General features: G+C 57.2%; 1 protein-coding gene and 1 long non-coding RNA gene across 2 annotated transcripts; both read left to right on the top strand.

Annotated features, from left to right (window-relative positions):
* The first annotated feature begins 221 nt into the window (after nt 1-221).
* Pim3 (Pim-3 proto-oncogene, serine/threonine kinase) lies at nt 222-3745 on the top strand. Its single transcript, XM_041672494.1, has 6 exons — nt 222-784; nt 870-979; nt 1069-1119; nt 1202-1571; nt 2332-2508; nt 2588-3745. Exons 1-6 carry the CDS (start codon nt 700-702, stop codon nt 2773-2775), a joined length of 981 nt encoding a protein of 326 aa, XP_041528428.1. The 5' UTR covers nt 222-699; the 3' UTR covers nt 2776-3745.
* A 2554-nt stretch (nt 3746-6299) lies between these two features.
* Nucleotides 6300-9195, top strand: LOC121461105. The gene is made up of 3 exons (XR_005976156.1): nt 6300-6340; nt 7623-7817; nt 9164-9195. It is a non-coding gene; the product is annotated as an uncharacterized LOC121461105 (long non-coding RNA).
* The last annotated feature ends 1349 nt before the right edge of the window (nt 9196-10544 follow it).

The raw sequence follows: 10544 nt of genomic DNA, 5'->3' as shown, positions 1-10544 counted from the left end.
ATGCACGCCCACGGAGAGCGGGGGAAGAACACGCGTAACTCGCGGAGCCGGAGAGTGACCTTCCTTTGCGCGGCCTGGGGGGGGGGGTGAGGCTCGGAAGGCCCCGCCCCGCGTCGCCATTGGCTGGGTCCCCGTGTCCTTTCAAAACCTCGGTTTTCATTGGCTTATGCGGCCCCGCCCGCGCTGCCCGAGGCAGAGGGGCCGCCGCCCGCGCGCGAGCTGCGCGTGCGCAGGGCGAGTGAGCGTGGTGTGGATAGCCGCGGTACGCCGTGCGCCTCCGCGACTCTACTACGGCAAGCTAGTCCGGACGGGTCGCCGTCCCCGCGCGCCACGGGCCCTTGACAAACCGACAGGGAACGTCCGGCTTTCCCAGCAACGCCTTGCGATACTAGAGCAGCACAGCAAAGCAAGCCTCGGGCGGAGGGGGCGGAGCCTCGGGCGGCCCCGCCTTCGCGGAAGGATACGCACCTCCGTAGTCCAAAACCCCGGGGCGAGGCGGCCGGGGCGTGTGAGCCGCTCGGCCAGCTGCCGTCTACGTGCTTTCGCGCGGCCACCGGGCAACTGCGCCGCGCGGCTGCCTCGCTGAGCGCTCGGCCTCGGGGCCGCGGGATCCGCCGCGCTGTCTGCGGTCGGGAAGACCGCCCTCCCGCGTCCGTGCCGGACGGGTCAGAGGCGGCACCGCACGCGAGGCCACCCGCGATGCTGCTGTCTAAGTTCGGCTCCTTGGCGCATCTCTGCGGGCCTGGCGGCGTGGACCACCTCCCGGTGAAAATCCTGCAGCCTGGTACGTGCGGGGGCCGGGGAGGGGGCCGGGGCGATGGCTGGAGGGGCTTTGGGCCATCACCAACCGGATTGCGTGTCCCCCACAGCCAAGGCGGACAAGGAGAGCTTCGAGAAGGTATACCAGGTGGGCGCTGTGCTGGGCAGCGGGGGCTTCGGCACGGTCTACTCGGGCAGCCGCATCGCCGACGGACTCCCGGTGAGTCGGGGCTCCAGGCGCACCCGCGTGGTCGTTGGCCACGCTCTGCCACCCGGCTGACCGCTCGCGTGTCGTCCTCCCCCCCGCAGGTGGCCGTGAAGCACGTGGTGAAGGAGCGGGTGACCGAGTGGGGTAGCCTCGTAAGTGTGCGGGTGCGGGTAGTGCGGGTGCGGGCAGGCGCGGGCCGCTTTGGCTTTGTCCGCTGACCGCCTTGTCCCCCAGGGCGGAGTGGCTGTGCCCCTGGAGGTGGTGCTGCTGCGCAAGGTGGGCGCGGCGGGCGGCGCGCGCGGCGTCATCCGCCTGCTGGACTGGTTCGAGCGGCCCGACGGCTTCCTGCTGGTGCTGGAGCGGCCGGAACCCGCACAGGACCTCTTCGACTTCATCACGGAGCGCGGTGCCCTGGACGAGCCCCTGGCGCGCCGCTTCTTCGCGCAGGTGCTCGCCGCTGTGCGGCACTGCCACGGTTGCGGGGTTGTGCACCGCGACATCAAGGACGAGAACCTGCTAGTGGACCTGCGCTCGGGCGAGCTGAAGCTCATCGACTTCGGCTCGGGCGCGCTGCTCAAGGACACGGTCTACACTGACTTTGACGGTAAGCAGGGTGGTGTAGCGTTCCGGCGACTGTTGGGCGGCCGCGCGCCGCGTCGGACTTGCGGGGGGTGGGGGCGGGGCGGGGGCGGCGAGTGGGGACACCGGGGTAGCCCTCTGTGGTGTTAGGGCGCAGGGTCTGGGGACGGTGGGTGGCAGCCAGGGAGACCCGCGGTGCGCGCGTGACGCAGGGTACAGCCAGCCGCCTCGGCGCCTTGGCCCCTCCCTGTGTCGGGGAGGGCGCTCGCGGGCCTCCCTCTCGTGCGTGCGTGCTTGCGGAGCGCGGGGGCGCCGCAGTAGAAATCCCCGCATTGCGGAGCGCGGGGAAGCCGGGGCTCCCCCACGCCTCCTCCCTCCTCGTCTCTCCCGCCCCTCCTCTTCCCGAGCTCCTCTCCTCCCTTTCCCTGGCCATGCAGAGCTGAGCAGTCAAGCCGGGGCGGGAGGAGCTGGAACACCCGGCCTGGTTCCTTGTAGCTTACGTTTGTATCTGTTTGTTGTGAAACCGGAGCCGGAGCTCATGTGACGTGCTCCTGCAGTGGGGCCTTTTGGGGGTGGGCCTTCACCTCCCTTTCGCTGCCCGCCACGTCCCTCCTTTCCTGAGCCCCGCCTGCTGCTGTGTTGGGGTTTTTCCAGGGTGATGACAAGCAAGATTCGGGAGGCCAGAGTGGAGGCAGGCTGCGAGCTAATGAGGGCGGGCGCCCAGTGCGTGCGGCCGAGCTTCCATTATATATCTTAATTGTTACTAATCCCGACTCTTCTCCTAGGCACTCGTGTGTACAGCCCCCCAGAGTGGATCCGCTATCACCGCTATCACGGACGCTCTGCCACTGTGTGGTCTCTGGGTGTACTGCTCTATGACATGGTGTGTGGGGACATTCCCTTCGAGCAGGACGAGGAAATCTTGCGTGGCAGGCTGTTTTTCCGGAGGAGGGTCTCCCCAGGTGTGTGTTGTATAGCCTAGACCTGGGTTGTGAGCAGGGATGTGCGGTGGTAGGACTCTGACCCCTGTTCTCTTTGCAGAGTGCCAGCAGCTCATTGAGTGGTGTCTCTCCCTGCGGCCCTCAGAGAGGCCCTCACTGGACCAAATTGCTGCCCACCCCTGGATGCTGGGGACAGAGGGGAGCGTTCCAGAAAACTGTGACCTTCGGCTCTGTGCTCTGGACACTGATGACGGAGCCAGCACCACTTCCAGCAGTGAGAGCTTGTGAGGAGGAGGAACCTGAACTCCACACTGGGGGCCTGGGCTCAGCCTAGCCAGCCCCCTCCCAGAATGAACATTCTCTGCCTGGGATGTCTCCTGCAAAAGCAGTGACCTCTGACCCCTGGTGACCTTTGCTCTCGGCACCGGGCCTGTTTCCTTTGCTTTGAGTGCCTTTTTGAACGCTGCTCCACAGGGCCTGGGTTTTCTTGAGCTCTTCTGTCCAAAGATGGCTGCGGGCTAAGCAAGGTCCCGCCTGCCTTGGGTGGATACTTGAACCAGAGACCCCTACCCTGCTGCTGCATCTTGGAGGCAGCCTTCCTGACCAACTGTGTCTGACATGGAGCACCTTTGTGGTGCCCACCTTCCACCCTCCAGTCTCATGTGTTCGTCTGGGCATGTCTGCACAAGCAATGCAACGGCTGGGCTACTGGTGCCCATCTGCCACCCCAGGCACGCAACTTAGGCGTGCCAGGGTCTCTTATTTATGGTGTGACCACCCTGGAGGGCGCCCCTGCCCTGCTGGGGCTATTTATTGTTTAATTTATTTGCTGAGGTTACTTCCTCCAAACAGCCACCTCCTCCAGGCCCCTGGGGTGTATACAGGACAGTCAAGGGTGGCCGTGCAGCCCACAGAACCCATCCTGCTTCCTGCATCTGGAGTAGGTCCCCAGCCCACAAGTCTGTGGGAGGAAGAACTTGTACAGTGGCTAATTTAAGGGAAGTAGGGGACCCTGCCACCCTGGGCACCTTTGCACTGGGGGGTGGGTTTTAAATTATTGACCTTGTACAGTCTGCTTGCTGGCTCTGAAAGCTGGGGTGGGGGACAGAGTCTCAAGCCCTTAATTTATTTTAGCAGCTGTGTTTTTGTGACCCTGATGTGAGTAGGCATCAGGGATGGGAGTTGTTTAAGTTCAAAAGTGTGTCTGAAAATCATATTTTTTTATACAGGTATTTCAATTAAATGTTTTGGTATATAATGGATATCTTGTGTTTATTGGACTGGGATCCAGGGTGGGACTCTGAAGAGTTTGGGGGCCTGAGTAGCCTTCCAGGTTACTGCTGAGCCTCTGTCAGCTGGGCAGTGGGGGCAGCCTAGTGCCTTGTGGCTAGCCAAGAGGGTCCCTTGTCACCTTTTTCTCTACCCAGAGACAGAAGGCTGGACCATTAGAGGCGTTTGGTGGGTGTAGCCTTTGCCCTTAGGGAGGGAAACAGTCTTTTTCCTGTAGTTGTGAGTGGCATTCTGCCTTCAAGCCTGCTGGATATTCTGAGGGATGAGTAGAAATTTGCCAGGGAGGATGGGACAAAACAATCACTGGTGAAAGTGTAGGTAGGTAGGGTTGAGTACAACAGGGTGTGCTGAGGTGTACCAACAGCATTGAGCCGTGGCCTGACAGGTGTGGGGGGGGAGCCAGCCATGATCCTTGTCCAGGTGTAAAAATGGGTCAGTGGTGGACAGTGCCCAGTCTTGGGAAGCCACTGGATGCCTTACCACCTGTTAAGCCCCAGGCAGCAACACAGCAGAAGCCTCTGGAAAGTGGAGTGGAAGAAATAAAGTCTCTAGCCTGCCCTCTAGAGCAGATGAATTGGGGGTATCATTGCTACCCATTTCTCCAGAGAACCAACTACCAGACTGAGCTTCACAAAGTGAGCCTGGCACCTCCACAGCCTCCAGGCTCCGCAGAGATGGCCCCTACTTGCTGGCTGAGGATGCTAGGGCCATCATCTGAACACTATCACCATCGGTCACCTCAAGGATACCCATGCCTGCATCTGCCCACCTACTTGACCAGCCATGGCTCCTTGAGCTCGGCAGGATCCTGAGTCAAACCCTGGCGAGATTGGTTTTCCTCCATGCATTTAGCTGTCAGGTCCTTCAGCCAGAGCATTTTGAGGAAGGAAAAGAGAAATTTGAGTAGGACAATGAGAGTTGTCAGCCTCTTTCAGCCCTTCCCTATATGTATCTGTGCTCCAAGAGGGTGCTGCTGATGGTTGCTGCAGAGGTGAGGAGGAGGCCCCTACCTGGTGGGATGCACACCAGAACAACACATTGACCTTGGCACATGCTAACACCACTGGCAGAGCTCGTCCTAGGAGTCTTTCACCTCTAGGATGGGGAACAGCAGCAGATGGCAATCATGAAATGCCCAATGCCGCCATATTGAATCTATGACCTCCACAGAGACCCAATGGCAGAACCTGGACAAGAATCAGGAAATCAGAGCTCTGCTCTGCTCTGGGGAACAAGTCCTGCAAATCCAGGGAACACTGCCTCCAGGCTTTCCCGAAGACCAGGGGGTCTCTGAGTATGTAGCAGCTTATCCAGGAGTGCTATGGAGGTAGAGCAGACACAGGGGACAGTAAGTGGCTGCTGGCAAGTTTAAAAGATGCTGAAGATGCGGGCACTGGTGGCCAAGGGGGTGGAGGTAGGGGATACCTGAACACCCCTTCCCCTATCCTGTTAGCTCAATCTGTCCCTGGAGAGTTGCTGACTGCCCAGTAGTCACCAAAGCCATTCCAGCTTCAACTCCTTCAGGCTAGGGCTGCCAGTCTATCTTGGTTTTCCTGGGGATACTGAAAGCCAGAGGGGCAAGAATCTTGTATAGACAGCAGAATAGGACAAACACACACACACACACACACACACACACACCCTCTGCCTTAGCCCATTGGAAACTGCAAAGGAGTAGGATAGTGTCAGGACCCTGGGTGACAGCATAGGATTCTAGGCTGACTCCAATGTACTGGTTTTCCAGCAGAAAGATGACAGACCAAGGTGGGGGTGGGATTACTTCAACGCAACCCCTTAGGATCCAGAAGGGGGTTTAGGTCTGGTCTGCCTTGAGCCTCTTTTTATCCTACCAGTGAGGCAGCACCACACATCAATAGAAGCCCAGGGTGTAGGGCCTGTGGGCAGTTCTGGTAAATGGGCCACACCCACAATGAGATTCTGAGAAGCCTCCAGGGTTAGCTCCCAGATCCAGGACCGGCAGAATTCCGGAGCTGGAATGCCAGGAATGTTATTCAGCTTTCCATCACTCTGACAAAAACACCCGATAAACAGAAGGACCAAAGGTTTGTTTTGGCTTCCAGTACAAAGTACCAGAGGTTCTACTCCCTAACTGTGTGTCCCACTGCTCTTGGCCAGGTGGTAAGGGGTACATAGCTCCTGTTTACTTTGTGGTGGCCAGGAAACAAGACAGACAGAATGGGTCTGAGGTCCCAAAATCCCCTCAAGCTCCTGTGTCCAGTAACCTTACTTCCCCCACCTCCTGGGAGCTCTACCACCTCCCAGTGGGGAGTAAGCTGGGGGACTAAGCCTTAAACAGAAGGGCTTTTGGAGCCACTCCAAACCCAAACTATAGCACATGCTGTCCAGGAAGCCTGGCCTGCTGCAGTGTCTGGCTGCCCCAGACTACTCAGTGCACGAGGTCCAATGAAAGATTCAGAAACCACCCCACCCCTGGGCTCTCTGTCTGGGGCTCCCAACACATTGCCCTATCAGGATCTTTGCGACCCACATGCTGCAATGGACTTGAGCCTCTGCTTTCTGGACCTTGGAGATCCTGAGTGAGGTCTGGTATCTCCCTGGGGAGAAAGTAAAGCCAAGCTCAATTCACTGTGTCTTAAGGTCCTGGATAGCTGGGTGTGGGTGTTGGCGCCCTTTCCCCGTAGATAGGGCCCTCCTCCAAGAATGCAGCAACCCTTTGGCAGCTTGGGGGCAGAGACAAGGTGTATATGCTTCCTCTACACTAGTACCTGTAGGACACACCAGGGGGCCATCGGGAACTAGCAGGCCTCCAGCACCCTCCCCAGCCTCCTCTTCCTCAGTGCAGGAGACTCTGTGGAGGGCGAAGGAAGGTCATTGCCTGCTCAGGCCCCTTATATTTATAGGATGCTCTCTTCTGTTGAGACAGAACCCATCCAGAGTCTAAAGCCTGGTACAATGAACTCCTCGGGACCAGGACATGCCTGTAGTTATTGGCTAGACTCCAGTCCTTCCTGAATTTGAACTGCTGGCCTTGCAGTATATCTGGAGTGGGGGCAGAATGGGCAGACTGCCTCAAATACCCCGCTAGGCTCCTGCCTCCTCTAGGCTACAGCTTCCTGGGTTTCTTCCTCCCTCTCCCCATTCCACCTCTCCCCACAGGAAAATTGCCAAGCTCTGAGCTCTCCGCTTTGCAGAAGCACCTCGGCTGGTCCTCTGTAGCATCATCTGGTGGCTCACGTGGTTTCCTTTGGCACTAGGTCCTTAAAGCTACACATCTTAAAACTTTCAGTCAACATGACTGGCTTAAAGACATCCTTAGGACCGTTCCGTCAGGCTCTGCAGGTTGACCCTGCAGGACACTTAGCATCTTGTGCAGGGTGCTTGGTGTGAACATGACTAGGCCCCAACCAGGTCCCAGCACAACCGTTGGGTGCCCATGAGGGGGTGAAATTTGGCCCCAAGAATGCTCTTCCTGACCCTTGTGGGTCCGCTTCCTCTGTCTCCTCACCTACTGGGCCTAAAGTCAGGATGATTCCCAAAGAGGAAGGCGGGAGCAGGGACGGTCTCCAAGGTAGCTTCCGAAATGAAGTCTTGCTATGGCTTTGATGCCAAAGCTGTGTGTGGCAAAGGGAAGTGATTCCTGGAGACCATGGGAGCTTACCTGTTCCTCCTGAGCACCCAGACCCCAGCCTGCAAGTGCCCTGAGCAAGAGAGAAGAGGATCTAGAGGGACACACCAGGTGCAGATGTGTATTTCACGCCTGGTCCAAAAAGGTTGTCTGAGGCAGGGGCTGGGTACTCCCAGACGGCAGCAAGGACAGGACAAGCGAGAGTTGAGGGTCTGTATGCTCACCCATTGATCCACAGTCACAGGCTTCAATCTGTGGAGACCCCAAGGCCTCGGCATCTGGCAAGATACCCAGGCCTATCAGTGGCACCCCACAGGGGCTCCAGGAGAAGATAATCTGAGGAAGAAGGTGTTGGTTGCTGGCCTTGCTAGAGAGAAGAACAGGACTTTCCACAGACAGCTATTGAGTAGTCCGACTCTGGACACAGCCTCAGGTGGGTTTGGGGACGGCACTATAGAAAAGTTGCTAGACCCAAGTCCAGGGCAAGTGGCTGGGAGAGTATCAAGCAGTGGGTTAGACAGACCAGAGGCCTCACTCATCCCTGAACTCTGCTCTGGATTTCTCAGCAGTTCCAATGCTCTTTCTACGGGAACCTCTGTTGGGATGGGCACACATGACTGCCAGACAGCCTTAGTTGAAACCCTGAGCTTTGATTACACAACGGACCCACATTTGCTCCCTATGGCATGTTGTGGCAGGGGCTGTTCCTCCAGTGCTGGCTACTGCCTGCTTCCTAACCAGACTCTTCAGGAAAGCGTCTCTGGGTGGCAGGTACATGATCCTAGCACCTAGAGACCAGACCAGGCCAGTGTTCGCGGTTCCTTTTTGTTGCTATGGTAAAACACTCTACCCAAAAGAGCCTTAAAGGAAAAAAGGGGCTATTTGGGGGCTGGGGGTGGGACTCTAATGTTAGAAGGGGTGGGGTAGACGCTTCCTCCCGGATGAGTCAAAGGGGTCCCCCCTCCCTGAGGTGGGCTGCTTCTGTCTAGCATTGCACGAACCAGGTGGGGTAACTGAGGCTAAGGTTAACTACCCTAGGTCATAACAATTAAGTAGGCTCAGATCTGGACCCTGAACACAGGGCCTCCACCGAACCACTATGGAAGATGCCCCAAGGGCAGTATGATTGGCAGCCTCCTTAGCAGCAAGGAGCTCAGAAGCACCAGCTGTCTCTGGCCTGGCTTCTGGCTCCTGCTGACCACTATGCTAGCGTGAGGCCACTAGCCCTGCCCACCCCAGTTGCCAACTGGTCCTCCACTAACAGTGTCGGGGCTGGGAAGTAAGGAGACACCCTTGACCCAGCCTTTGACGGAGGCTTCAACAGTCTCTTCCCAAGGCGCTGTGGCTGTTGCTACTGAGACAGCTCAGAAAGATTTATCTTCATTCTGAGGCTCTTGCTCAAAGATGGGCATGTGGCTGATGCCCTAGAGAAGACAGCTGTCACAGTTTGCCTGAGAGGAGCTGGTGCTTCTCTGTGTCCTCGTCAATCATTGTGGCTGGTGCCCTCCACCTCCCAGGCCATTCCAGTTAATCAGGGAACCCGAAGAAGGAAGGTACCAGATAAAAGGCCTCAGGCTAGATCTGGCAGAACAGTTGTCTGTAGCTTCTCTGTAGGCCTTGGGCAGGCTTGGGAATGGGCTCCTGTCAGGCTTTCTGAGTGGCAGGTGTGTTGGGTCTCAAACCAGGCTTGGCAGGGGTTTCTATGAACCCAAAGTTCTGGTTTCCTTTCTGTGGTAAAACATTCTAACCAAAAGCAACTTTTATTTCTTACGCTTCCAGGTCACAATGGGCCAATGGAAGTCAGGACAGGAGCTGAAGCTGGAACTCAAAGCTGAACCCATGGAGTCTGTTGCTTGCTGACTAGTTCTGTCTAGCATCCTCAGAGACTCAAGGTCAGCTGACTTTCTCTGGGTCAAGGGTGTCTCCTTACTTCCCAGCACCGACACTGTTAGTGGAGGACCAGTTGGCAACTGGGGTGGGCAGGGCTATTGGCCTCACGCTAACATAGTGGTCAGCAGGAGCCAGAAGCCAGGCCAGAGACAGCTGAAACACAACCCGGGCACACCTGCCCAGGAATGGTACCACCTAGAGTGGGCTGAGCCCTCCCACATCCACCATCAATCAAGACGATTCCTCACAGACATAACCACAGGCCAGTCTGACCTGGCCCCTCTCTCAAGATGATTCCAAGCCACGTCAAGTTGACAGTTAAAGCTTAACTAGGATACCCAATGGGGTCCTAGGCAAAGATAACTCAGACACCCAATGGGGTCCTGGGCTCTGGATGCTGCTCAAGACTTTGGTATCTTGAACACATCAAGCCTCTGCTTGGACCTTTTCCTCTTCCTGTTGTGGGTGATGTAGAGGGCCAGCGCCCGGAGGTGCCCTGTGGTGCTCAGTTCACACACACGACTGCTAGTCAGGTCTCCAAAGAGCAAGAGTAGGGGACAACATCTACTGACCATGTGTCTGCTCTCCAGATGTTCCCTCTTTCCACTTGGGAGGGAAACAGATAGCCCTCCTAGTACTTGGGCCTGCCAAAGGGCAGTAACTGAGACACAACTGGTGCCATGCTTTCAGATGTGACAGACGGGGCTTTGCTGACATCTAGAGAAGGGATACCAGCAGACCAGTGCTCACAATAGCCCAGGCCTATGTGGTCGCACTTGGGAGGCAGAGGCAGGAGGATTGCTGTAAGTTCAAGGCCAGCCTGGTCTACTAAGCTGGACCTAGTCCCCCCCAACTCTCTCTCTCTCACATATACTTACACGCACACACACACACGCACACACGTGCACACACACACACACACACACACTCACATGCACACACACATACACACAACACACATAGCTCCAAGAATAGCTTAAGCTTTAAGGAGAGAGAAGGTAAGACCCATATGCCTGAGGACCCCTTTCCTGGTTGGTCTAGTGCTCCAGTAGCATAGTCTGCTCTACTCAAGGTAGCTGAGGAAAGGGTCCAAGGACAGGGAGGCTGACCTCAGTGGCAAAGGCTAAGCAGGGCCCAGGGATGCCTTTTCCTGCTGGTCCTGCTGCTGAGAGGTGGGATCGGAGCAGAACAGGCAGCTCGTGACCACACATATCTGGGATCCTGCAGGGCCTACCTAAGCACAGTGCCTGGATCTGAGAGAGCCTGGGTC

Source organism: Microtus oregoni, unplaced genomic scaffold (assembly GCF_018167655.1).
Source record: "Microtus oregoni isolate MIOR12 unplaced genomic scaffold, Mior012 000022F_ref0000154, whole genome shotgun sequence".
In the NCBI taxonomy this organism is placed as follows: domain Eukaryota; kingdom Metazoa; phylum Chordata; class Mammalia; order Rodentia; family Cricetidae; genus Microtus; species Microtus oregoni.
The sequence above is the reverse complement of the archived record's forward strand: the minus strand, read 5'-3'. Positions and strand labels throughout refer to the sequence as shown.

What these genes read in the sequence shown, in the direction of transcription:
- Pim3 (XM_041672494.1), top strand. Translation starts at nt 700, where the DNA reads ATGCTGCTGTCTAAGTTCGGCTCCTTGGCGCATCTCTGCGGGCCTGGC. An exon ending in TGACCGAGTGGGGTAGCCTC is followed by an intron (nt 1,120 to 1,201) that starts GTAAGTGTGCGG and finishes CTTGTCCCCCAG; the next exon opens with GGCGGAGTGGCTGTGCCCCT. An exon ending in GGTCTACACTGACTTTGACG is followed by an intron (nt 1,572 to 2,331) that starts GTAAGCAGGGTG and finishes CTCTTCTCCTAG; the next exon opens with GCACTCGTGTGTACAGCCCC.